Source organism: Columba livia, chromosome 1 (genome assembly GCF_036013475.1).
Source record: "Columba livia isolate bColLiv1 breed racing homer chromosome 1, bColLiv1.pat.W.v2, whole genome shotgun sequence".
In the NCBI taxonomy this organism is placed as follows: domain Eukaryota; kingdom Metazoa; phylum Chordata; class Aves; order Columbiformes; family Columbidae; genus Columba; species Columba livia.
In genome coordinates this window covers 10594800-10620274 of record NC_088602.1, presented here as the reverse complement: position 1 = coordinate 10620274, position 25475 = coordinate 10594800, and the positions used below count along the sequence as shown (strand labels likewise).

Below are 25475 nucleotides of genomic sequence, written 5' to 3'. Positions count from 1 at the left end.
AGCTGTGTATCTTGACCCTGTATTTTCCTTAATGGAGTATTTTTTTTTCTGCTTAATTGTCTTGTAACCAGGCTATTTGTGATTTGCTCTTTAAGGTATTACATTCAACAATAATAGATTAATGTTGCTATGGAAGCTATACATATAGATGTATCTGCAGGATTCCCTAATGAAGACTGAGGGTGTAAATCCACCAGACTTTATTTTGATAGTCTCCTTGAATTAGCAAGTAAACCTCTTCTTGTATTCTTTATGCCTCATTCTTGATTTTTTGTTTGCCAAAACATTTTTTTCCTTCAACCCTTTGCCCTTCCTGGGCAGTCCCACAGTTCAGCACCGTTGCTGAGATTCTTCTCAGTTATGAGCCATTGAGGAACTTGGGTTTTGCACCATATAGTTCTTTTGTTCCGTTTTTTTTCTTCTTTCAAATGGCAGTAATCCTGCGAAGGACATCTATTTTATTAACTTTTATGGGAGAACTTCCAGCTTTGCAGAACTTCCTGTGAAACTGTCCATAGTGGAGGTTCAATTAGTAGAGGTACATATCAAATGATTAACTGAGATTTTTACTGCTGTATCATCTAGACTTGTGTTAATAATGGTCTTGTCATCATCGCTCCTCATCATAAGAAGATTATGGCATAATACTCTGTCAAACAGAACTGAATTATGGCCAGAATATTTCTTTGATTGATTATTCATTATATTATGTATTATTGCAGGATTCCCATGGTAGTCCAACAATGGCAGGTATTAAAATAAAAATAGCACCATTACAGTCTAGAAGACCAGTTTTACATATCATATTACCTACCGTGTTGTGATAAGGGGAAATAATTCAACATAAAGGAAGCCCTTAGTAGCAGACATTGCATCACTTCTGTGGGACTGTGATTCAAATATGGCAATAAATAAATGCCTGCTATGGCCATGCATTGCAGTGTGTTGTGAATCTCTTGGGGAGAGTCGGGTACCGTTAATTCCTTGATTAATGACCAACCTTGTGGAGTTTAGATCACGCTGCATTTTGTAGGTTCAACTGTTCAATCCCTAATTGTTAATGAATATAAGATTGTCATGCTTTGATGTTGCTACAACATCTAGAGTCTGGAACACTCAAATCTGGAAGATAACTTGAGATCTCATTCAGTCTGTGCGTGTTATCATTCTGCCTGGCACAAAAAGAAACTCGTAACTCATCAACAATGACAGAAGTATTTTTTACCATTCTGTTTCTTGAGATCAGGATTATAATAGCTTAAATTAACTGAAGTATAAATTAATGAAGATGAACATTTGATCTGAAATCTTGTAAGTGAATATACTTTGTTTGGAGATTGAGAGAAACTGGGAGCTAATACTGAATTCCAGATTAAGATAGTTGCTCTCTTCAGATTGCATGGCTCAATTAACCAGGAGGAGGAGTACATCAAAGACAAAGGGACTGCATATAAAATGAGAACACATAACCTAAGTATGTGGACAGACAGAGAAGGAAAACCTTCAAGGAATGCATGACTGGTGAGTTAGAAGTGAACACTGAGAATATTGATGCTCAGTACTGCAGGAACGATACCCCATACTTCATGAGAGAGCTAAAAATATTGCTGTCATTGTCCACTCCTGATATTTCTCCCTTTCTTTAATATCATATCCAAGTTCAGATTCATATATGCAAACCGAAGACTGAAGTTGAATTAGCATAGAGAATTGGGCTGTTGTTAAATTCTCTGTGTAGAGAATTGGTGATTTATTTTTCTTTTAAATATACTTTTTCAAATGTGATTCAAAAATATTACACTAGTTAGTTGTAAAATCATTTTTAAAGGGCTGCAGTACATGAGATTGGGATTTACAGAGTCCTGCCTTGACAACTTCCATCTTCAGGAACAAAAGCAAACAAACTTCTGTAGAATTTTTTATGTTCTGGTAGGTTTCTGCTACCCTTGCATTTTCTTTCCTTACAACTTCCTTTCAGCTGCTTTGGGCTTTATTTTGCTAGATCTCCAACCAGATTTGGCAGGTCTAGGGGGAATAATTGCTACCCATGCAATTCAGATTGTCCTTCATCTTAGATTATCTGTGCTCTGTTACTAGAAGTAAGGAGTACTGTGTGAAGAAAAGGAAGTTAGGTCAAAACGAGACACATTGTGTAACACAGTTTGTCCCACCTATGGAAATAAATATTTTTAGCTGTTCCAGTACAGATCTGGGAAGTTGGTCTGTTACCTGTCTCTCCAGGACAACATGTGTCTTATGAGTCTTCCCACAACCTTTCAAGTGGCCCTAAACCATGGAAGATTGAAAAAGTTCAAAGGAAAGCCTCCAGAGAGAGAGAGAGAGAGACAAGTGTGATGTCTCTTCTGCACCATGACCTGTTGAGGATTATTGCTTGCAAATAGTGAAGGCCTGAGAGTCAGACACACATCACTTTTAGGTATGGAAGGCTTTGTGGTATTCTTAATTTGTTTTTCTACAAGATGAGCTTAAAAGGTGAGATAGGACAATATTTGTTGAAGTCTTCCTGTATTCTGCTCCCCAATATGTTTTGCAACCGTGTGTTGAATATTAGTTTTATGTGCACAGCGGTTGTAGGTAAGTTCATTTCAGTGTTTATAACTGAGAATCTTTGAAGAATTCACTGATACACAGTAAATTGCCCCTCAACCTAATACTGGAATCATTTGCCTAACTACAGAGAAGCTTGTACACAGAACATGCAAGGAGAACTGACTCTTTGCTTCTCTGTCCCACTTTGCACATTGTGTGAGCTTAGCCAGGAGTTCACCCTGATTTTTGTGGGACTGGACATAAGACAGGGACAGCTGGAGAACTTACCTTCCCACTTTATCTCTGGACCCTTTTTTGCTGCAATGGAGAAGAAAAATATGGTGATTGATTTATACTTGCCTGGAGAAGAAGTCTGGCCTAATTTTTAGGATACCAGCTTTGAGACTGGGGTGGGTCTAGTAACCCACTATCCCTGCCACAGTTTTCCCCTGTGAATTTGACCAATTCTTTAGTTTTTGTAGGCCTCTTTGCCCCTCCATGAAATGGGATAACAGCATGTCTGGTACTGGGTAGGCAGAGTACAGAAAGAGGTTGTCAAATGCTTGGATTTGCTGTCAACAAAGGTGGATGAAAGAAAGTGTCCTTCAAAGATTTTGGGAGTGTTTTTTTTCCCTCTTTTTTCTTCTACAGCAATTACATGTACTAATAACATGAAATGACACCTTTTTTTTTCTTAAGACAATGATAACCTTATGAAGAAAAAAGGATTATATTTATCTCATTTCTTAAGTAGTTAATAAGGTTATATATTCCCTTCTAGAACCAGCAAGTTGCCTTGGAGCAAAAATAATCTTTTATTCTACTATTGTTTAAAAATCCAACAATACACTATGCTAATTTGTTACTATGCCACCCAGGCAATGCAAAGGAAGTCAAGAAGAAGACCATTTGGAAACCATTTGGAAGGGATTAGTTTCATGGAGATATTTTTAGCTTTTGGATACATGTTAAGAGCAAACTTAGTGCTCTGTTATCTTTCTGGGTCTTGAATGAATTGTGATTCTAAGCATTGCTAAATGTATTACTTTACCATTGTTTTCAAATTGGTCAGGGGGCTTGTTGCAGCAAACATTGCCCAACTTTATTTATTCAGAATAAAACCTTAACTGAACCATTGGTGAAACTGTTTGAAACTGTTTGAATTGCACTTTTCTAGAAATGTACTTCATATTTGGAGAAGTAATTTCTTCCTCTTTTTTTTTTTTCCTGCTTTTTACACATGCTGAAAGCATTGCATTAGAATTAATGTAAGGGCATTCTTCCATAGTAATTGCATCATGAATGAATATCTGCGGTTTGTTAAATAGTGTCATGGAAAAATACAATACACAGTTAGTTGGGTAACTTTTTCTACTCATCATAGCTGACTTATATTTTTTGTACCAGTTACATTTTTTGTCATTTTGCTTATTTCTCAGAATAAATTATTTCATTTATTTAACATGATACAGTGTGTAATGAACTCTATTCTAGACTATTCCAAACTAAACTGCTTTATTAAAGTTTTGCAAAAAGAATAATTGTGTCTGATAGAGGAACTTTTGGATAACTGGTATCATGCCTGGTTTATGTTTTAAACTCAAAGACCACAGAAATTCTTGAGAAACTAATGATGGATCACATAGAATCATGGAATCATAGTGTAGTTTGGGTTTGAAGGGACCTTCAAAGCTCATCCAGTGCCACCCCTGCCATGAGCAGGGACATCTTCACCCAGATCAGGTTGCTCAGAGCCCCGTCCAGCCTGGCCTGGGATGTCTCCAGGGATGGTTCATCCACCACCTCTCTGGGCAACCCGGGACAGGGTTTCACCACCCTCAGTGTAAAAAATTTCTTTCTCATGTCTAGTCTGAATCTCTCCTTCTTTAGTTTAAAACCATTACCCCTTATTCTATCATAACATAAAGTCTGTCCCCATCTTTCTCATAGGCCCATATAATAGAAATTATTACAACTTTCAAATGGCTTAACTTACTAGTTGTATTGCAGATTTTTTTCAGATTTAGCAATTAGTCAAGAGCTACAAAAATGGTTCTGTTTACTTCTGAATTTTGTGGAATGTTAGTTCTACATAATTCTTGTGTTTTTCAAATCATGCTCAGTTAATCACTGAGATACTGTAGCACATCAGCAAGCTCTAATAAAAATAAAAAATAAACACATAAGAATACGTGTTTAATGACCATGTTTTTGAAGTTATTGCTTTTATGAGGTGTATAGCTCATTTTTAGTTTCCCTTTAGCAGAATAATAATTAATGAAAAGAGACACAATCTTGTATATGCAAACAACACATTATAAAGACATTTTACTTGCCATTAAGTCAAATCATTTCAAGGGTATTGCCATTTAATCTGATAGTCCAAAAATATCTCATCATGTTCTGAAGTCCCTTTAAGCTACTGTGGACAAACACAGAGAAATATTTAGCTTGGTTGTTCACATACTTTTCTTTTTATCATACCTTGAAGTGGAAAGTGAAATCAGCATTCAGGAAAATCTGAATTGCTGAGGTTGGGGCCATTGTAGCTGGTGCTCAATCATAGTCCTTGCTCCTGGGCTCTGGACCAACATGTAGGAGGAGAGGATGATCTAAAGTCTGAAGCACATGACTTGTGAGGGAAAAGTAGCAAGAATAATCTCTCATTTTGCATGTGAACAGAGTGTGAAACAGCAGAAGAAATAGAAGCAAGGGAGGTTTTATGTAAGGAAAAAAATTACTAAGCGTGCATTGGAAGAAGTAGAGGATGAGGTCTGGAGAGTGGGGAAGAACTGGGGGATGTGGTTTGTTCTAGTCTCATTTTCTATAATTCATAGAATCATAAAATCATTTTGTTTGAAAGAGAGCCTCAGGATCGTCAAGTCCAACCATAACCTAACCTAACTCTAGTACTAAACCACGTCCCTAAGAACCTCGTCTGTGTGGCTTTTAAACACCTCCAGGGATGGTGACTCCACCACTTCCCTGGGCAGCCTGTTCCAATGCCTGATAACCCTTTCTGTGAATAAATTTTTCCTAATATCCAATCAAAACCTCCCCTGGTGCAACTTGAGGCCATTTCCTCTTGTCCTATCACTTGCTACTTGGGAAAAGAGACCAACAGCCTCCATGCTACAACCTCCTTTCAGGTAGTTGTAGACAGTGATAAGGTCTCATCTGCCTTTTCTCCAGGCTAAACCGCCCCAGTTCCTTCAGACACTCCTCATTTGGTAGGTTATAGGTACCTCTGTTGAAAGTGTCTGACTCAGTGTAATTTCTGTGAGATGTGCTCCCAGGACATTTGCCAGGGATCCCTCATTTACATGGGAGAGGACAAAGCAGAGCACATTTTGTGGAGCGATGGCTCCTACTCCTCATGAGCAGCTTTGGAGAGAAAGTGCCTTATGATGTTTTGTTCTGTGGTTTGTGCCCAGAGCACCACAGAGAAGGTGGAGTATGTAGGTGTTACTGACTATGGGAGTGGGCGGTTCTGACATTTTATGGTACTGAGGAGCTCCTGTCTTGCCATCGTGCTTGTGATCTTACTAGACATGCTGAAGTCCAGTTATTTTGTTTATTTTTCCTAGTTTATCTATTTGTCCATTTCTGTGACACATAAGTTTGTAAAAAAACCACAAACTAATACCAATTACAAGGTTTGAAATTACAAGGCTTTTCTGATTATTTTTGTAAAAAAATCTTTTTCCAAATAAATTATCTTTGTTTCTCTCCAATTTTGTTTCTCCTTGATAAGAAAGATATGAAAATAATAAATGTTTCACTGATAGGAATTTTTTGACTGAGACATAACAAATGTTATTTTTTAACAGAAATTTCATTTTTAAAAATAATAAATCTATAGTAATTTTTACTGAATAATTTGTGCCCGTTCAAGTGATTCACGTATCTCTGCAGTACTTGAGTTATCTTATAATAGTTTTTCATTAATTTCTTCAGGAGCTGAAAAACGTGGGGTTTAGAGAACATTGTAAGATATATCCTTCCAGAAATCTGTTGACAGTCTAAAAGCATCTTTTATATAAGCTAGTAAAATGGTAATTCAACCTAATAACTAGGAGAACAATGGCATTTTGTGAACTTTTTAAAAATCATAAATGAATTAGAGAATATAATAAGATTAAAAAATACAGGGTTATGACATTAATGTGTGCTTTGTTCATTTATTTGACAAGTGTTTTTGTTCTAATTATGTAAGTTCCAAATATACCAGTGAAAGCATTAGTGAAATTACATTTCATTACGATTATCAGCTATTGAGTAGTTAAAATGAAGAAAACCTACTTTCTTTAGGTCCAAATATGGCACTGCATAGTGTGAATGGATGGGAAGTTCTGTGACAATTTCGTAACAGTCCTTGAAACAAAATTATCATTGCAGTTTAATTGAATCAATAATTTTTTACATATGTTTCTGACTTGTTTACTAGAAATTCATTACACTTTACTTAAGTGGCTGACTAGTATCTTCGTAGTATTTATCTGTCTTATTTAATTATGTCTGTTGAAGCTTTTGGGTAATTTCTCAGTGGACGCTTATTGTTTCCTGAGATTGTTTTTGTTTCATGTGGCTTTGAGCACCGATGAAGATATTTGTTCCTTCAGTAGAAAGTTGTCGTTTGCTGACATTATTGCTGGCAAAATTAATTTTTCATAATTTTTTGATGCAAAGGTAAGAGCTGTTTCCATCAGAACAGGACAGTACACTGTGTGTCCAATACATGTGGAAAACCATGAAACTCTATTGTTCTGATGAGTTAAGAGAACATGGAAAACATTCAGGTCATGGCAAAGAAATGGAGGTTGAATACTGACACCTGAGCCATTAGAGCATCTTTTCTCCCTGTAACCTAACTCTTGCTATATTTGTTCAGCTAGGATTGTGTGTTAGCAGAGCTTCAGCATCTGTCCTCAATCTCAACTGCTGCCTGGTCCTTCTACCAATGTGCCGTGTTCTCTTGGCCTTCCTGCGAGGATCTCAGAAGGTAAGTACTGTCCTCAGAGTACAGCAGTTGAGATGAAGATGACCCTGGTCTCTCTTCAGTCTAAAATCAATAGGAGAAAACATCTTAAATCCCTGTTTATTATACATTATGTGGCTACATTATGCAAGTGTTGGACATTCAGCTTGAATTTCATGACCCCTGTGAAGAAAATGCCTTGGCTGGCATTGTCTGGTTTGATTGGACCTGTAGGGAAGAAGGTTTCTTCAGTGCATTCTTGAAGGACAGGGACTTGCTGTGGAACTGTAACCAGATGAAATCTCCTCTTTCTTTCCCAACTCGAATATAAAAGACATCTGTGTTCTCTCTACTGCTTCCTGGTAGAATTCAACATAGCAAATAGAACTTCATCTCTGTACGGCCAGAACTGTCCTGTTGGGGATGACAGAACTTTAAATACCCAACCTGATATATTTTTTTAATCAGATAAAGAAATTCTGGCAAAGCTAAGAGGGCTTTTTTTCTGTACCAGTATTCAGTAAACAGTAGCTTAGCTTGTTTATGATTCACCAGTTGCTTTAACAGAAATATAAGTAACGCTTTTGTGGAACATCTGTGTTTTCTAGATGGTTGCAAATTGATCCTATAAGTTCTGTTCATCATGTGACAGTACCTGTAAGATCTGATCTCTATGGGTGCAAATATATGTATGCAAATATACATAAATCTCTTTCCCTCTGGTCCTGCTCACTAGTCAGTGATTCCTACAACAATTAGTGCTGGAATTCCTAAATTTCAAAGACAGAGGGGCGCTACTCTATGCACTCTTGACATCGATCTAATACAGATCCAACTGTAATTTCTTCATTAAGACCTCAAAATTGGCTTGTTGACATAATCCTGTAGTTTTAAATTTGAAATTGCTATTAATTCATCCCAATTGCTGTTAGTATTTTTCTTCCTGTGCTTTGTTTTGCAAGAGATTGCTTGAATTCTTCTCTTATTAGGTTGCCAGCAAGAAAACCAGAAGGCTGCTAGATAAAAGCAAAACTTTCCATGTGACGTGTGGTGTTACAATATGTGTCTTTTCAGGTGAGATCTTACCGTGCTGAGCAGCAGCTTGTTTGGGAAACACATTAAAGCAGTATTTTGTGGTTTTTCTCGTGCAGTACATTTGGGGGTAGTCTTGCTCTGTGCTTCTCTGCCTCAAATGATGAATGCTTTCTCAGATGTATGTGGGTTTTGGTTTATTTTTCATTTAAACATGTGCTTACATTCTAATGTCGAGCCTTTCCTTAAAATTCCAGTTTCTTAAAGGACAGGTATATAAGATCAGGTCAAAATCTGCCATTATGAGTGACCTTTGATTTGATTGTGCCTGAGGAATTTGAGTGCAGAAGTGGGATGCTACAGGGTTATCTGCAGGAGGGGGAGCAGTGGAGGCAAATACCCAGTTCACCTTCTTTGGACACCTTTGAATGTTGTCTCCCAGCTGAATCATCGCAGTGTGGAAATGATTGCTATAGTGTTGAAAGAAACTTAAAATACATGCTGCCTTTGCCATAAATATCTATAACCTGTTTTACTCTAGAAAAATAGCTCTTTAGTCCCTGATGCGTCTCATGCAGGTGATGTGATTATAACTTGACATCTGGGTAGCCACTTTACTTTAGAGGAGCATCTACCTCTTGTTTATGGGTCTCAGCTTTACTCTGTTCTTTTCAGTCTTACATGTTGCTGCTCATCTGGTGAATGCTCTTAATTTTTCTGAGAACTTCAATGAAGACTTTCTGGCATTAAATGCAGCGAACTATCGTGGTGAGGTGAGCCAGCTGTGCTTGTATATTTTACTTTTTAAATATAATTTAAATACATGATTATTTATGTGTTCAATTCCACTTTGTGATCCATCCTATGATCTATACAGTGCTACTGATTTTGTGCGTTGGAAACTCACCATTTTGTGGGTTTTTCTCTGGACAAAGCGCATATCAAGCACTTTGTTTAAGCCAGCAGGATTCAAACCTGTTTGATTATGAGGACGAGAATGCTGTTGTCAAGTCCTTTCACCTTGCACCCTGTTCTGCTTCTCTATAGCATGCTTAAACTTTCAGTCAGCCTTGAACTGGTCAGGCACATGGACTAGATGGTCATTGTATGTTCCTTCCAACTGAAATAGTCTATTCTGTTCTTCTGCTTCTCTCTGTTCCTTGGGTGGGCCTGGTTGAGACACCTCTGCTGCTGTTTAGAGAAAACGCATTCTGCATTTGCAACGTTTAGAATGTAGTACTGTGTGACATGTACTGGGGATTTGAGGATAGTGAGATTTGAGCCTGATTTTTTGATTTTTAAACTGCAGTGGGAACTTCAGTATGTAAGCAAAGAGTGGAATTAGTTATCTGCATGAATTGGGCTGGGAGCTGATTTCAACTTATGAAATACTTTGTTTGCATGACTTTTCTGACCGTGGGGCAAGTCTCCTGAAGTCATACCACAGTCCTAGTCCCTCCTCCAGGTGCTTCCTTGTGCATTTGGCACTGGAGAGATGTTTGCAGATTGCAGGAGTAAGACCAGAGTCCAGGGCTCTTTTGGGCTACAGTCAAGTTCTCTCTTGTTTATACTCATTCTAGTCTCAAGTCTGCATTTCTTTTCTACCAGCTTCATTATGAAATATTTAGAATGACCCTGTCCCAGCTGCATCCTTTCCTGGAAAAACAGAGCCTGACTCAGTGCAGGCTCATAAGGACCAACAACCAAGGTCTTCCACTCCCTGGGTGAATGATCTAATCATAGAGCTATTCTGTGGCAGCCAGACATGCCAACACCAACTACTGTGCAGAGGTTTTGGGTTGAACTGGGTTCATGGGTCTGCATATGTAAGGAGTGGACTAATAGATGTAAACTCATCAGCCCTGTTAGCAGGAGCTTGCTTCAGGAGAAAATGTGCCAGGGTGAGCATGGCAGCCTGTACTAAGCAGACTTAGGAATTTTGCAATAGAAAATGGAGATAACAGAAAGTCTTTTTGTAATTCTAGGATCATAACCTTCCAGATTTTAGGTACTTTATTAGTGCTTGAACTTTCATGCTTGAATTCCAATTAAACTTGTTTTTTAGACACGATGGGCAGTCTGGATGCTACTGTCAACTTCTGTCCATGGGTGTGCACGTTTGGATGCAGACAAGGTCACAGAAAAGGACACTTGATTTTTTCTGAACTGTATGAAAACTGCTCACCTCCCCTCACTGCATTTTACTGCAAGTTTAAAAAAAACATGTTTTGCTCCGCAGTGAAGAGAAAACCTCACGAGGCATAGGGCTCATGGGAGGTGAGGCAGTTTCCTGTGAGACTGACATATCCCCTCTTCCTTTCACATGTGGTGAAGGACACAGAAACATCTGGCCTTGTATTGTCAGCTCCTTTGTGTTCAGTCCTGCTTCACTGGAGTCCACTGCAAATCTCTTGGTGATGTAACTGGCAGTAAAATGCTCACTGCTGGTCTTTGATTTAAATTCAAAATCTCTCTCTCTTCGGCTCCCCTCTGTCCTCCCAAAGGTATGAGGTAACTAAGTCAGACTTTAAAAAAATAATTATTTGTAAAATTATCTGTATCCTAATTTTTCATAACGGATCAGACCTGTCTTCACTGGGAGAATGCAAAGGCTAAAGGTTTAGTTTATGTTTAGTTGCAGCCAGTGTAAACTGCTACCAAATACCAAATCCATTCCTGCATCCAGATTTAGGGATTGCCCATGCCATCAAGCGCGTCAGCTTTGTGAGCTACTTGTTATTGTTATCGATACAAGATCACATATCTTGACTTTTCTTTTTTTTTTTTTTGGCTTGTCTGTTTTTCAGGACCCAAGAAATCTTCTTTTTGCTACTGGTAAGTCTGTTGCAAAACTGAATGAGAAACCTTGCTTCTTCTCATCATCACTCTCCAGACAAATCATTTTGATCCTTTGTTCGCATGCTCCATTTGTTGTATCTCAGCTAGGTTGAGATGTGTTATTTGTATTAATATAACCTGGGTTTGCTTATCCAATAATCAGGAGGGAGGAGTTACGTAAGTCCTGTAGTAGGATAAGCAGCATCTTGAAAGCTGTTGTTGTACAGCTGAGTCAGTGGAAAATCATCAGTTTCAAACAGAGATTCTGAATAATATTAAAAGCAAATTCCTAAATGATCCAATTTCTAGAAAACAAAAACAAAAACAAACTGTATTCTTGCTTCAGCTAGTTTATTTAAAGGTTGGTTTGACTTCAGAGCCATCGAAACTGTTACACAGGAATAAGGCTTCAGCACTCATAAAGAATAAATAAGCAAAGACATTTTTGGTGCAGGAATTTATAAGGGAGCAATGTTTGGGTATGGAGGGCTAGGCTCAAGCCTGAGCTGGAGTGCCTCACAGGCAGGTAAAGGTCCTTTCTGAGGTCATCTCTCTTTCACTTTTGTTTAGATCAAATGCAAAAATCCCAAGTCGGTAACATGTAGGACATGGTCCAAAGGAATTGGTCTGGACAGCAATAAATGGGTTTCTAGATCTGTCAATCCCAACATACTTACTGGAATTGGTAACCTATGGGAAAGGGCTTTCCAAAAACCTTCAGCAAAGTTTAGGTCAGTTGAGAATAGAGGAAGTGAGAAAGTGACATGTTAGAAGTTGAGGTAGAATGTAAATATTAATGGAAATGAGTTGGGTGACTGCTGTAGTTAGTGAATTAGTAGAGGCTTGAAAGAAGGTAACTCACAAAGGAGGAAATTGAAGACAGGGAGGCAGAATCAGAACAATCAGCTAGTATATTGAATATTTTGGATAAAAGAGAAGGATTTGGGAAGAATGAGCATAGAGATCCCACCAAATATTGTCACAGCTTCTGGGGACACTTTGAGACTTCTCTAGTTTAGCGGAGGATGTGCAAGGTGGAACTCCTTTTAGCCTCCAACAGCCAGGAAACTATTGCGTTTTCAAAGGTTTGAGCACATTGTTGCAAAAAGCAGTGATTCCAAGTCATCTTAAATTTAAAGTTACTCAGATCACTCCCCATCTTTACAAGTGGTAATTAACATTTTTGATTGGTGCTGTGGGAGTGTCTAGACACGGACCAAGATTTTGCTGCACTGGGAGCTGTACAAATATGCAAAAAAATGGTCTCTTCCCAAATGTTCCAGAACTAGATTTACTGGCTGATTTTTTTAACACAGTGAAGAGAAGGAGTAATGAGTTAGAAGGATTTACAGTGTGATGGCTTTTCAGATCAGCCCAGGAAAGAACCTCCTTGCTTAAGGGTGTGAGGCTAGCTCTGGTATGAACAAGTATTCAAGATTACAGTTAGTGGAGGAAAATGCACTGATGGATTGGGGGAAGGTTGTGAGTGATTTCATGTTTGCAGTTTGATGGAGAAGAGAGTTGAAGAATTGGGTGTAAATGATGACCTGTGAGTTGAGTGACAGTGTAGGAAGCTGGATCAAGTGTTTTATTGCGATTTGATTCGAAGTATTTGTGTCAGAGGGGAGACTGATTGCACACTACCTATCGTATTAGATTAAGAAAGAAGAAATGAAGGAGGAGGCAATGGAAAGAATGCAGATTTTTTTATTGCAACTGGTTTTAATTGTAACTGTGCCATGAAGGAGTGAGATTATGTTTCTTACGCAGTCCGTGGCAAAACTTCCATTGTTTGCAGGACCAGGATTTTCCTACAGTGTGTAAAACTGAGGAATGATTTGGGATGTATCAGATTTTGGGTATCAGGCTTCTCAACAAGTGGATATTGAGAATATTATAAAAATATAAGATTTGAAATTCTCTATTGCTGAAGAGTCTAAAATCACAATTATTTAAAAAATTAGCTTGTTCTTATCATTAGGAAGTGATCCTGTTAAATATCTAGACCATTAAAATCTGTGGTTTGGCCGTTTACGTCCATGAAAGCTGGTTGAGATGCTTATATTCTGACACTGAACGAGCACTTATTTAGCTTTGTCCTTGGTGACTGACTTTGTTTAAAACCAAACATGGCTTTAAGAGTGACCAGACTATGCTTAAAAACCATCATTCTTGAAGAAATAAAATGTTTTGATGTAATGCTTCAGGGATTTTAGGTTCTTAATTCAGGTTCTTAATTCCCAGCATGGCAATTTTGAAGATAAGGTGCTCAGAAAAAGTAACTTTGGTTAGGATTTTTCTAATCTATCTTTAGGTTGATGATTTACTGTACTTTATGGGCAGGATTCTACTTTAGGATGAGATGAATCATACTGTAGAAATACTTGTTTCACTCCTCTGACTTAAAAATGCTGAGGATAGACTAGTCCTGACATGAGTCTGCATTTGAGCAGATGAATCCTGTCTTAGTGTTTTTAACTCTTCATTCTCAAATGCTGACTGTAGATCACCATCACAGGCCTTGCTCTACGGGCAACAATTTCAAGCATGATACAATGCCATGGAGAGTAATTTCAGGCTCTTTCTCATTCCAGAATGAAATGGGTTGGCAAGCAATTGTAGTGACAGCTTGCACAGAAATTGATTTGCTTGAAATTCTGTCCCTGACCAGGTTTTTAATTGTCATGTTCAGCAGAGTTTAGGGTTTGGAATCAAAAAGAGATACAGAAACTTGTGCAGTGAGTCTTACAGATAAACAAATAGACAGGATTTATTCTTGATTACCTGCTTAGAGACAAATGTCATGAGCAAATGATTACAGGAGCAAAGATTAATAGGAAGTTAGTGGTGCATAGTGAAATGGAAGGAAAAGGGCCGTTTCCTCTGGGAAGCTGGGAAATAACTCAACACCTCTTTTTTCCTGTCTAGTTTGATACAGGAATTGTCCTCAAGAGCTAAATACGTGGAAGAGTTTGATTGAATCATGATTTGTATTTCTAATAACTTCCACTTGCTTTAAAACTCATAGGACAAAAGTGTAAATTATCTTTTGTCTCTTTTAGTTCCAGGTCTGACTGGAGTCATTATGGTGTTAGTATTATTCCTAATGTGTACAGCTTCTACATATGCCATCAGGTAAGACATAATCTGATCATTATGTTGAAAAATCCCATTTGAGTAATCATATTCTCATACTGATGAGAGGGAATGAAGAGTAAATGCAGTATGAGGCAAGAAATATTTAAGTTAGTGTTAAAAAAAACCCTGATTTTCTTGCCCTATTTTTTTTTACTAGCTTGCAGGTAAATTAACACAGTGAATTTTGTATTCTAAAATTACAAAACCTGATCAAATTTCCTTCAGAGAAAATTATTTTGTGAGGAATTTGCTCAGTTAAAAATTTAGACCTTTAATAATTCAAATAGCTTTTTTCCTGTTTGCATAGGGAGGCAGTAATCTAAGCATATGGTAAGTTCTGTCCAATGCATAAATTAAATCCACTGGTAGGATGATATCTTTATCTTAATTATTTTCACCAATTAATTGTAACAATAAACTGTAAAAAGACAGCAACAACAACAAAAAAGCCCACCAGCAAACAAGCAAACTGAAACAGAATTGTGCTACTTAAGTAGAATGTTGCCTTTTTAAAGCTCCGTTTCTCGTTGTCAGATATATTCTTTTTAATGTCAATTATAATTTTGAAACAGCAACACAGTATTGGCTCAGAGTAGCTGCTGGGATTTCTAAAGTATTGGTTCTCCAACGGGTTCACATTCTGCACCAGCATTATTGAACATATTATAGTAGGTTTGAGTGACCAGTGCCTTGGAGGATGTAGCCCAATGTAGCTGTTTTAAGGCTTGGATTCTGCAATTGAAACATATTAAAAAAACCTGGATTTTTTATATCAGTCTCTGGTGAATTCAAATACTGATTATGTAACTACATCATCTCAATTCAGCACACACAGAAGGATATTTTAATTCCATATCTTCAAACACTAATGGTGCTCCACTGATGTGAGCTAGATAAGTGAACTTTGTTGAACTAATCTGTCTTTCCTGAGTAGCATTGTTGTCAGATGCTGATTCAAAAAAGTAGTTCCATGAATACCTGCGCACTTTTTGTAGACAAAGATACTTTCAGGGTTGAGACCTTTGTGATGCACTGTAGGCTACAGAAGTGTGGAACAAGTCTGCTACACAAGATGTCAGACATGGCTGCACATGACATAGTCCATACAGATGGCTCTACTTGCAAAAGAAAGCCAGCCTGGGGAAGATGGAAAAATAAAACAATTACTTCACTCTGCAGCAGTGAGCCAGCACACAGTCCTGTTTTCTCCAAGGCTGTGATAAATTAGAAAAAAACCTCGCTATTTATTAATGATTGGGAAACTTAGGAAAATATGCATAGTTGCAAACATATTTTTGGAAATAATAATTTTGGGGTTCATGCAACAGTGGTTTCCATGTTTTGAAGTTAAACGCTTGTTATGTCCTTCAGTTGCTCTAAGTGCAAGTGCTTTCCTGTCTTTCTGCCATCTAGCCAGCAGAATCAAAGCCCTCAAGAGATCCTCTGCATCTCCTGTTACTCTAGCAATAATTCCTATATATAAATTTTATCCTGGCTTCTCCCTCAGGCATATGGCTCAAGCTTGTCTTTGTAGTATGTTTTTCTAAGGAAACAAGCTTCCCCGTGCATCTTTCTGTCATTTTTCCATCTTTTTCCTTGTGGATTCTCATGTGCCTCATGATGGCTAAGCTCATGTGATAGTCTTAGGAGAAGTAATTGTAAATGTCGACTGCTTATCAGAAACTAGGCTTTCTAAAAAGTATTTCAGAGACTGTTATACTCTCTTGGATTTCAGCCCTAATCCGCTCTTGCACACTGACCTGCTTATTCATTTCTTCCTTTATATGTTCTTCCTGAATTTTTTCTGTGCATGATTATCATGCTATTTTTGTGCCTTTACTTATTCAGTAAACTATGTGAATAAGTATTAGGTGGATTGAATTAACTCCTCATGGTTTAAAGGAGGAAAGTGAATATTGTTTGAAAAATTTTCTAATTTTTTGCTGTGTCATACCTGAGAATTAGACCAACATTTTCTGTTCAGTAGTTGTTTGTTGGAAAGCTTATGAAGTTATTAGAAAATGCAATAAATCCTGTGAACAAATGTTGATGTTTCTGGTAACTTTCATATTGTTCAATATTTCATATTGTTTCAATATTGTTCAAGAGTATTTCCATTGAACACAATTACTTGTGACTTTGGAAATCATATATTTAAAGGAACATTATAATATAAGCTAATTCAATGTCTTATCTTTTTGTAACAAAATATTCCAGTCCTTTATTTCATCTACTAAACTACCACATATATGTTATTTTCCAAAACTAGATGTAACAGGGTTAAAAATATTTTTCCGAAACTGTGCTGCTTGCTGCATGCCTTTAAAGCATGACAGTCTCAATCTCCCCTTACATTTCTCAGTAAGTTAACTCTTGCAGGCCTTCACCTGCAAAATTATAAAGTAGGTTAACCAAAATTAAAATTAGATATTCAACTTGATCTCAAATTTTCAGGACTTTGGGTGCCTAAGAAATACATTCATTCTGTGAATAGTGTCTATTTTAAGCCCTAAAAAGAAGATAAAGAAGGTAATAAATGTTCTGTAGAACTATAAAGCTATATATGTATCAGCAGGAAGATTATTGAGTGTATTAGAATACTGTATGTATCTGTAGGACACACAGTTTTAAAAGGATATAAGTCAGAAATATGTGATTATCAAAATGTTGGAAAATACGCTTCATGATAAGAGGTTAAAGGATCTCCATCCCTTTAGTTTAAGGAGGTGAAGCTGGGAGGACGTGATTACATTTAGAGAAACTTGATATACGTGAGGAAGCAGGATTTTATAGTAGAAGTACCTGCAAGAGTGCTGAAAGAAGAATAAAATGTTCAGCTGACTGGAAGCTGACATTTAGACATATTCAAACAAGAAGTGTACAGTAATTTTAAACAGTAATAATAATTAGCTGTTGAGAACAACACATCAGAAGCTGGGATTGACTTTCCATCACTGACATTTTGAAAAATTGGTGCATTCTGAAAAAAAATAAAACCAAAACTCCAAGACCTGTTTTGGGTCTGGGGATAAGTGTTATTCTCTTTGTTTCCACTTACCACAGCATCATCCTTTACTTTCCTCTTACTGATGTTAAATCCCACAGCTCCTTAGAGATACTGATGAGTGGCTGCATGGACATGCCTACCAGGGTGTTGGTGGTTAGAAATGGTTTGAGGAGCCTCAAGAAGGAAAAAGTGTTCACGTGGTGACGAACGGGATGAAGGATGGCAGGATGAAGAAGAGTTTTCAGAGGCATTTGCTCTTGTTGGTTCATTAGAACTGTCATTGCATGGATTTTCTTCTTGGTGGACCTCAGATCATCAAAATTATTTTCTTCTGTCTTGAGGAAGAAAACAAATAAATCTTGTATTGACAGAACCAAATGCAGTGTGCCTTTCAGATGTATCTAAGCAAGGGTGGTTAGCTCTTTATATAAAAGATTGCAGGAAGGGAGGAAATGCTGAAAAAAACATTGACTGAGAAGTAACTTCTTAAAGCATGTTCTCAGAGTTTTTTATTTAATAATTATTTTGGCTTATGAATGGGGGTAGCTTTTTTGGTTTTGCAAGAGACTCTGCTACATGCTGTGTAGTGTGAGAGGTGTCTTTGTGTGCTATGAAGTAGAATATTTTCTTAACCATTTGGTTGTTGTTTTTTGGTGACTGTTTTACTCAAGAAAAAAGCAAAGAAGCTGCTTGTATTTTCTTTGGTCTTGGTTCTTTTTACATTACCTAACAAATTACTGATGAAATGAAGTCCTCTTTCCCCTTCACCTCTTCTGATCCTCACAGTGGTAATGTTCTTCTCGTTCCTTCCAAAACTATCATTCCTAGAGCCCCACCATATGTGGTCTCCTGCCCCAGAAATTGTCCTACCTGTCCTCTTGTTGCCTCCTTGCTCTCATTCCCCTTCCTTCTGTATCTCCTTCCACTCCACACCCTCAAAAGTTTCTTTTACCTTTCCCAGAAGCCCTTCTGATACTGTCTACGGTATCTGTTTGTATGTTGTACCAGAAGTGACACATTAAAGACCTCATCCCTGTATTGAGGCAGGGAGAATGCAAGGAGGCGCTCACTATAAAGAGGCTGAGTTTTGAGCCTGGAGACTGAAGAATTATTCTAGGTATAAGGCTCTGATAGGGGTTAATGGGACCTGTGAAGGCTGTGAAGTCTCCTAATTTAGGAAGAGTTCTTCAGCTGGCTCTGTACTTTTATGTCCTTCATCTGTCTTTCTCAGCTTTTTACTTCTGTGCCAGTCACCCATTCTTCTCAATACTTGCTTGCAAGTGCAGTGTACCTGTAGGAATACATGCTGGGCTTTAACTGTTCTTCGTGACTATGGCATGTGTAACAATGTCCTATGTGCACAGGTCTGCTTTTAATTAGCAGTGATTCCATCTCAATGAAACAGCATTGAACCATGGTTTATTCTTTTCAGGGTTTCAAACTATGACATCTTCTGGTATACACACAACCTTTTCTTTGTCTTCTATATGCTGCTGATGCTGCATGTTTCTGGGTAAGTAAATGGAAAACACTCTCCCTTTTCCTGAAGCACAACTAGAAAGAACAGTTCCCTTGATTGTGCTGTTCCTGAGCTCACTTGTGCACAGTGGGCTAACTTCTTGACAAGATGCTATCCTCTTCAGTTTTTCGGCAAGTTATTGTTTAAATAAAGTTCAGACTGTACCTTGGAGAATTGTGAGTTACTACAGCCAGCTAGCACATACTTCTTCACTTTCAAGTTTATGCCTTGTCCATGTTACCAATTTCTAGTGGGAAGTCAAGAAAACATTACTGTTTCTTTTCTGTCCCCTTTTACTTAGCTGCTGAGATGAGAATATGAACCAAAGTTGCTCATCCCTTTCTCTTTCCTCTTTGCCTTCCATTTTGACTCCTAAGGAGAGGGAAGGAAGATTCTCTCCCTAATTCTCTCTTTCTCATTACTATTATACAAAATTTACTAGATTTTTCTCCTGTTTTCACAATATCAGACCAGTGTTCATGTGCCATGAAGCTTATGTTCAGGTCTGTATCTGGCACAAACAAGCCCAGCTCTACGACAAGGTAAAGCAGCTTCTACAAGTTATGCTGCGTGAGAATCTGGTCCATTAATGTCTCCGAATTTTCCTTTGTGGATGTAGGTGAAGAGATGGGTGTAGGGAAGGGAAGATGTATTTGAATGAAGTTTGTTTCTCCATGTCATCAAGTATCTGAAACGTGGTGCTGGAATGTCTGTGCGACACTGAGCACCGCTGCTTAAAGTAAACAGTGAAAGGTAATTAGGCTTAGCAAGATCACGGTAGGAATAAGTTGTTGAACAAAACAAACGCAGCTTGAGATTTGGTGAATTGAAATAATGAGTTCAAAACAATTTAAACTCTTGGACTCAATTCCGGTTCTCTGTGGCTTTTTGTTGTTTGTATCTTTTTTTCTTTTTTCTTTTTTTTTTCTTTGACATAGCTCTTGTGCATAGCCAGGGAAGATGGATCTAACTCTCCCTGTCCTGGGGCAGGATGAACTTTTGCTGAATTATTCTTGACAGGTGTTTGTCTAACTTCATGCAAACATCTGGTGACTGAGATCCTCTAACCTCCCTAGGCAATCTGTTCCAGTGGTTGCTTTTGGAGTATTTTTCATGTCCATTTTAATTCGTCTTCTTCACTGTATTGTCGTTTGCCCATTGTCTTCTTAACTATGGTGCCACTTCATGAAGGAAGAAGTCTAGTTGGAGAAGTTTGCAAACCAAGGCTGCAGGAAAACAGCAAGCATTAAACAGGTTTCTTGTACACAGCCTCCTTAATATTGAATTGGAAAGCCTTTCAGTGTGAATCTAAAAGAACTGAGTGTCAGTTAAAAGTGGGAGAAGAATGAGTCATGGAGAGTGGGAGTCAGTTCAAGTTTAAGATGCTTAAATGTAGGTTTCCACATGTTTTCTGAGTGTTTGTCTCCCGTTATAGTCTAATGAGTTCTAAAATATACAGTCAATGGAGCCTTAAAAATGCTTCAGCTCACCTGCTGCTACAAAGACCTACATTCAAGTGAGCTGAATTGACTTCTGGGCTCCATTAGTGATATTGATTAGAAGATCTGAAAATAAAGGAAGCTTAGACACCCATGCTTAGGTGCCCAAGTTACTCCTACATGGCATGTCTGGGAGATTTTCAGGCACATGCCCAGTTACTCTACAGAGTGAGGCATTTCCTGTGGCTGGACTATGCAGACAGGTTGGGTGAGCATTTGTCTTGCTTGGGAGTCTCCTTTTGAGTATTTCCACAGTATTCCTGGATTCTTGTTTTGTTTCAAACTATCACAGCTATGTTCTTACTGTATCCTCTTCTTCAGGTTAGCCAAGCACTTCTCAGCAGTACATAAAGTGACATGATTCATCTGCTGTATGTTATTGGTTTGTTCTTTCATGCTTTCCCTAAGGGAGAGGAGAATCTTTCAGGGAATTATCCTTCAAGACTTTTGTTGCTCTTGTACTTATTGCAACCTGACTTTCAAATATTTTAGTGGCTTAAGGCTTGATGCATATCTACATTAATTTATTTATATTTTTAGTCAGTAATAGTTACAAAAAATAGTTTATGTAAAAACAGGAGCTTGATGTTTCTAGTACTAATGTAAGGAGCTATAAAACGTGAAACAGCTGATTCAAATTTGATATTACTGTGGAGTTAGATGGGTTATACTGGTTCATTGAAGCTGACAATAATAGTCACTTAGAGTTACCCAAGGGTTTGCCTTCTGAAAATTCTTGAGATTCCACTGACAGATCGACCTTTATTGGACCCCTCAAACAACTGACCTTGAGCTGAGCAGCAAAAGATGGACAAGAAAATAGGAGCAGTGTAGTTCCCTATGAAAACATTGAGAACCATTGATCTCAAGCTTATCATAATAAAAATTGGAAGTAACAGTGATATGTATTTTCCAGCTCCAGCCAGAAGTGAATGTTGTCTCTGTTTTGGGGGTGGAAAATTGGGGCAGAGGTTGATTGATGTATGCCCATGCAAATAGACTCAGCCAGTAGGACATTTCATATGACTTGTCTCTGTTGTGGTGTAACCCCAGCTGGCAACTAGGACCACACAGCTGCTCGCTCATTCCCCTCAACCCCAGGTTGGACAGGGGAGACTATCACAAAGGAAAATAAAAACTTGTGGGTTGAGATAAGACCAGTTTAATAGGACAGCAAAGGAAGATAAAATAATCATAATAATAGAATATACAAAACAAGTGATGCAGAATGCAATTGCTTACCACCTGTGACACCAATAGCCTGTCTGTTCCTGAGCAGCAGTATTTACCCCCTGACCAATTCCACTTTATGTACTTAATATGACATCAAATGGTAAGGAATATCCCTTTGGTCAGCTTGGGTCAGCTGTTCTGGCTTTGCTGCTTCCCAGATTCTTGTGCACCTGAGCATGAGAAGCCAAAAAGTCCTTGACTTGACTACCCAGCAACAACCAAAACATCAATGTATTATCAGCATTCTTCTCATACTAAATTGGAAACACAGCACTATACCAGCTACGAGGAAGAAAATTAATGCTATCCCAGCTTAAATCAGGACAGTCTCTTCCATTTTTGTTTGCTAAAGATGTCTGTCTCCTACTTATTGACATCCACACATGGATTTTTATGCATTCAGGTGTTGTACTGAATAAATATATGAGAATATATCTTGGGCTTCTTAGGAATAAGAATGGTGTAGCACTCAGCCTTTCTGGGAACCGATCTTGAGTGTGTAAGACAACTTGCCTTTCCTCGTCAGCTTCAGAAATGGGAATCATTGCAGCTGCTGTTAACAGGCAGCTTTGTCATCCCAGTTTGCCACTCAGTTAGCATGTTTGCAATAGTTTAAACAAACTAGAGATCACTGGAGGGGATGCTCATGTTTGCAGTTCAGCTCTTCATGTCTCAAGGAAAACTTTGAATCCTCTTTTGGGATGTTCTGAGAACTGAGAAGCTGTGAGAGCAGCTGGCAGTCATGCACACAAGGTTGATTGAGAAAATATCACATGTGCTGCAACTTCCAGCTAAATCCATGAGGCACCATAATATTTATGGAGCAAGGAACTAGTGTAATGCTGGGGATATCTGTCACTTTGCAAATATGCGATGACCAACAGTGATGCCAGATGCCAGCGATAGACACGATCAAGCAATAAATAGAGACAAGCATGGGTGTGGACGCATGGACACTTCCCAGGTGATTCTCCCAGGGTCAGACGTGGAGTTTAGAGTGAGCAGTTTTAACTTCCAAGCTGTATATTATTCACTGGACCACACGGGAAACTTGTTACTTACCTGTCAGGGCTACATTTCAGTAGGGAAGATTACCAGTAGCCTGTCGGAGCCAGTTTAAGTTGGGAATATTGCATATGTCCTGCTTCTCTCTTATGAATTAAACTCTGTGACTGCTGCCCCTGCCTGTGTGTTCTGGGGAGAGAAGCGGGGAGCGTATGTCCTTATGTTTGATCATATACTTGAGATGAGCCTTCACCACATAGCCTAACACTCAGAGGGCATGTCTCACCAGACATGGTGTCGTGTGCCTTATTTCCCATCCAGCACCATTCTATATAGCTGTCATTCAGCCCTTTGTATTTTAAATAGTCCTCCTTGTGGTTTTACTCTCATTAAATCCAGATTGGAGGCAACTAGTACTTCTAAGGAATTGTATTACTTGTATTATCAGTTCTTCCCTATTTTCAATTATTCATTCATGTGTTCAGATATCCCAGAGCGTTTCAGGTTTCTAGCTGCAGCTGCAAAGTTCTCACTTCATTTTACTATAAATTTAACTTTATCTTAAAAAACGAGCGTGAAGCCCACAAAATAATTTACCAGACAGGTTCCTTGGCTATCATGCAGGACTTTAATATTTCCTTTTGTCTATTTGACAGGATGATTTTCAAAGGAGCAAATTATACTGTTGTTTGCAAACCTGGTAAACACCAAGTAGTGGGAAAATTCCTGCAGTTTATGACTTGGCAACTCAGGCCACTTCTGCTACAGATTGCCTTAAAAATGGAGCTTGCTGACTGTAGGGAGGATGAGTGAAAACAGCCTGGGTGTGATTGAACTGGAAATGTGATTATTTTATTTTTTTTCAAGGCTCCCACAATAGCTCCCCCTTTCAAGCAGTATTAAGCTTTAGGCTGTTCAGTGGGGGAGTGCCAAGTGAACTGGAAAAGTTAAACCTTCCCTCTAGTGACAGAGGGCTCTATTGTTGCAAAGCTTCAGTTTCATTGAAAGTCCTGAAAACAAACGGAATAAGAATTCTTACAGAAGATGAGCTTGGTGACTGCTTTCTCAAACTCTCTCCGAATTAAGATAAGTTGCTTGGTTTTGACTGTTCAATGTCTTTGCTGGTTTTATTTTCCTTTAGGGGAGTGCTCAAGTACCAGACCAACTTAGAGGAACACCCTCCTGGTTGCTTTAATCCTAACAAAACACTCCGAGAAAATATGACGGTGCCAAAGGCTTTTGAAGAGACGTTTCCTGACTATACTACTGAGCCTTTCCCAGAGGACTTATCAGTACCAGAACCCTTTGTACAAAATAACTTTATGAGAATTTGTTCTGAGGAACCCAAGTTCCAGTCACACTTCCCAGAGGTCTGTATGATCCGACATTTCAGGTATTACAAGCCAAGCCAAGTCTTTCAGTCAGCCATAACCACTAATTATTGCTTTTCCAGACCAGATGTTTTAATAATGGAAAATATTATTAAAACCTTTTCAGGCATTCAAAGATTTGGTGGAGAGAAAACAATCTGTATTAAACCTTGAACTGCATTACAATGTGATGCATAGAATAGGGTGGAAAACAGTCAAGAGATTGGCTGTAATGTTCTTTTTTTTGTATGACATGATAAGAGATGTATTGGTCTTGTTATAAATGTGACTTTAAATTACACTTCAGAGCAAACATTTATATAACATATTCATAAGGTCCCTTTGTAGGCATTGTGTGGCAGTAGTTAATTGAAATAATCAAACTCCATTTGTTCTCTTTTTCACTATGTGGATGCAAGTCCTAATACTCATTTTTGGGTTGCAGTTGGTTGTGGTTCGGATTTGTATAGTCTGTTGTTTGCAGACAGACTTGTTTTGTATGTGGCATGGGTAAATGAGTATGATGACAGTGGGGACAGAAAAGTCTTTTCTTTTTATGTTTTCCATTTTCCTTTTGTTTCTTTATGTTTGGTGGCAGCAGTTTTTTCTTCATCCAAATTTTCTGTTTTCTTTCGAAAAAAGAGCTGGGCTATATTGGCAAGTAGCCTTAGGAAGTTTGGGAATGCAGAGTTCACAAACCCAAGGCCCACCATTCAAGGTGGTCCCATAACAGACCTCACAGGACTTTCTTCTTATTATTATAATTGTTTTCTGTAGAACACATATGTCCCTTACTAGCTGCAGTGAGAACACATTTTGTTATAGAGCATGTGATCATAATAAGAAACAGTCAATTCTACATTGAAGCAGAGTTCTTCAGATTTGTATTTTGTTGTGGTAATACTCCTGAATTACAAGCATCAATGTATATCTGGCTCCATATGACCCACAAGACATCAGACAGTCGTCTTTGGGGCATAACATGTCTGCTCTAGAGCCATTAATGGGAAAAAAAAGAGCCACGGAAAGAAATGGCCACTCAATGTTCTCCTGGCAGCTCGTAACATTATTTTAGGACTTGTTTGGATTTGAAACTGTTTTATACGCTTAGTGATACCAAGTCTAAAAGAGGAAAAAAAAACAAACAGCCTTGGGTGTTGTGAGCTACTGAAGTTTTTATGGCCAAAGGTGTTTGAGGAAATTAAATACTCTAGTTGCAAGTGATGCTGATGTATAACTTCAAAAATTGGGAAGAGAAGATGGATGAGGGTTGAGGGCACTTCAGTGCCATGGCTTGAATGACTGA

At 38.2% G+C, this 25475-nt stretch overlaps 1 protein-coding gene across 4 annotated transcripts in view; it reads left to right on the top strand.

The window, feature by feature from the left end:
* NOX4 (NADPH oxidase 4) overlaps positions 1 to 25475 on the top strand; it is a 107981-nt gene that overhangs the window by 5001 nt on the left and 77505 nt on the right. The window contains exons 3-9 of one of the 4 annotated variants that reach the window (XM_065035531.1): positions 7446 to 7552; positions 8518 to 8602; positions 9236 to 9333; positions 11368 to 11395; positions 14461 to 14533; positions 18976 to 19056; positions 23941 to 24169. In XM_065035531.1, the coding sequence (XP_064891603.1) occupies positions 7446 to 7552; positions 8518 to 8602; positions 9236 to 9333; positions 11368 to 11395; positions 14461 to 14533; positions 18976 to 19056; positions 23941 to 24169 (701 nt within the window). Of the gene's footprint in view, positions 1 to 7441; positions 7553 to 8517; positions 8603 to 9235; positions 9334 to 11367; positions 11396 to 14460; positions 14534 to 18975; positions 19057 to 23940; positions 24170 to 25475 lie in introns of all 4 variants that reach the window. The other 3 variants (XM_065035359.1, XM_065035443.1, XM_065035617.1) reach the window with 3 other exon arrangements.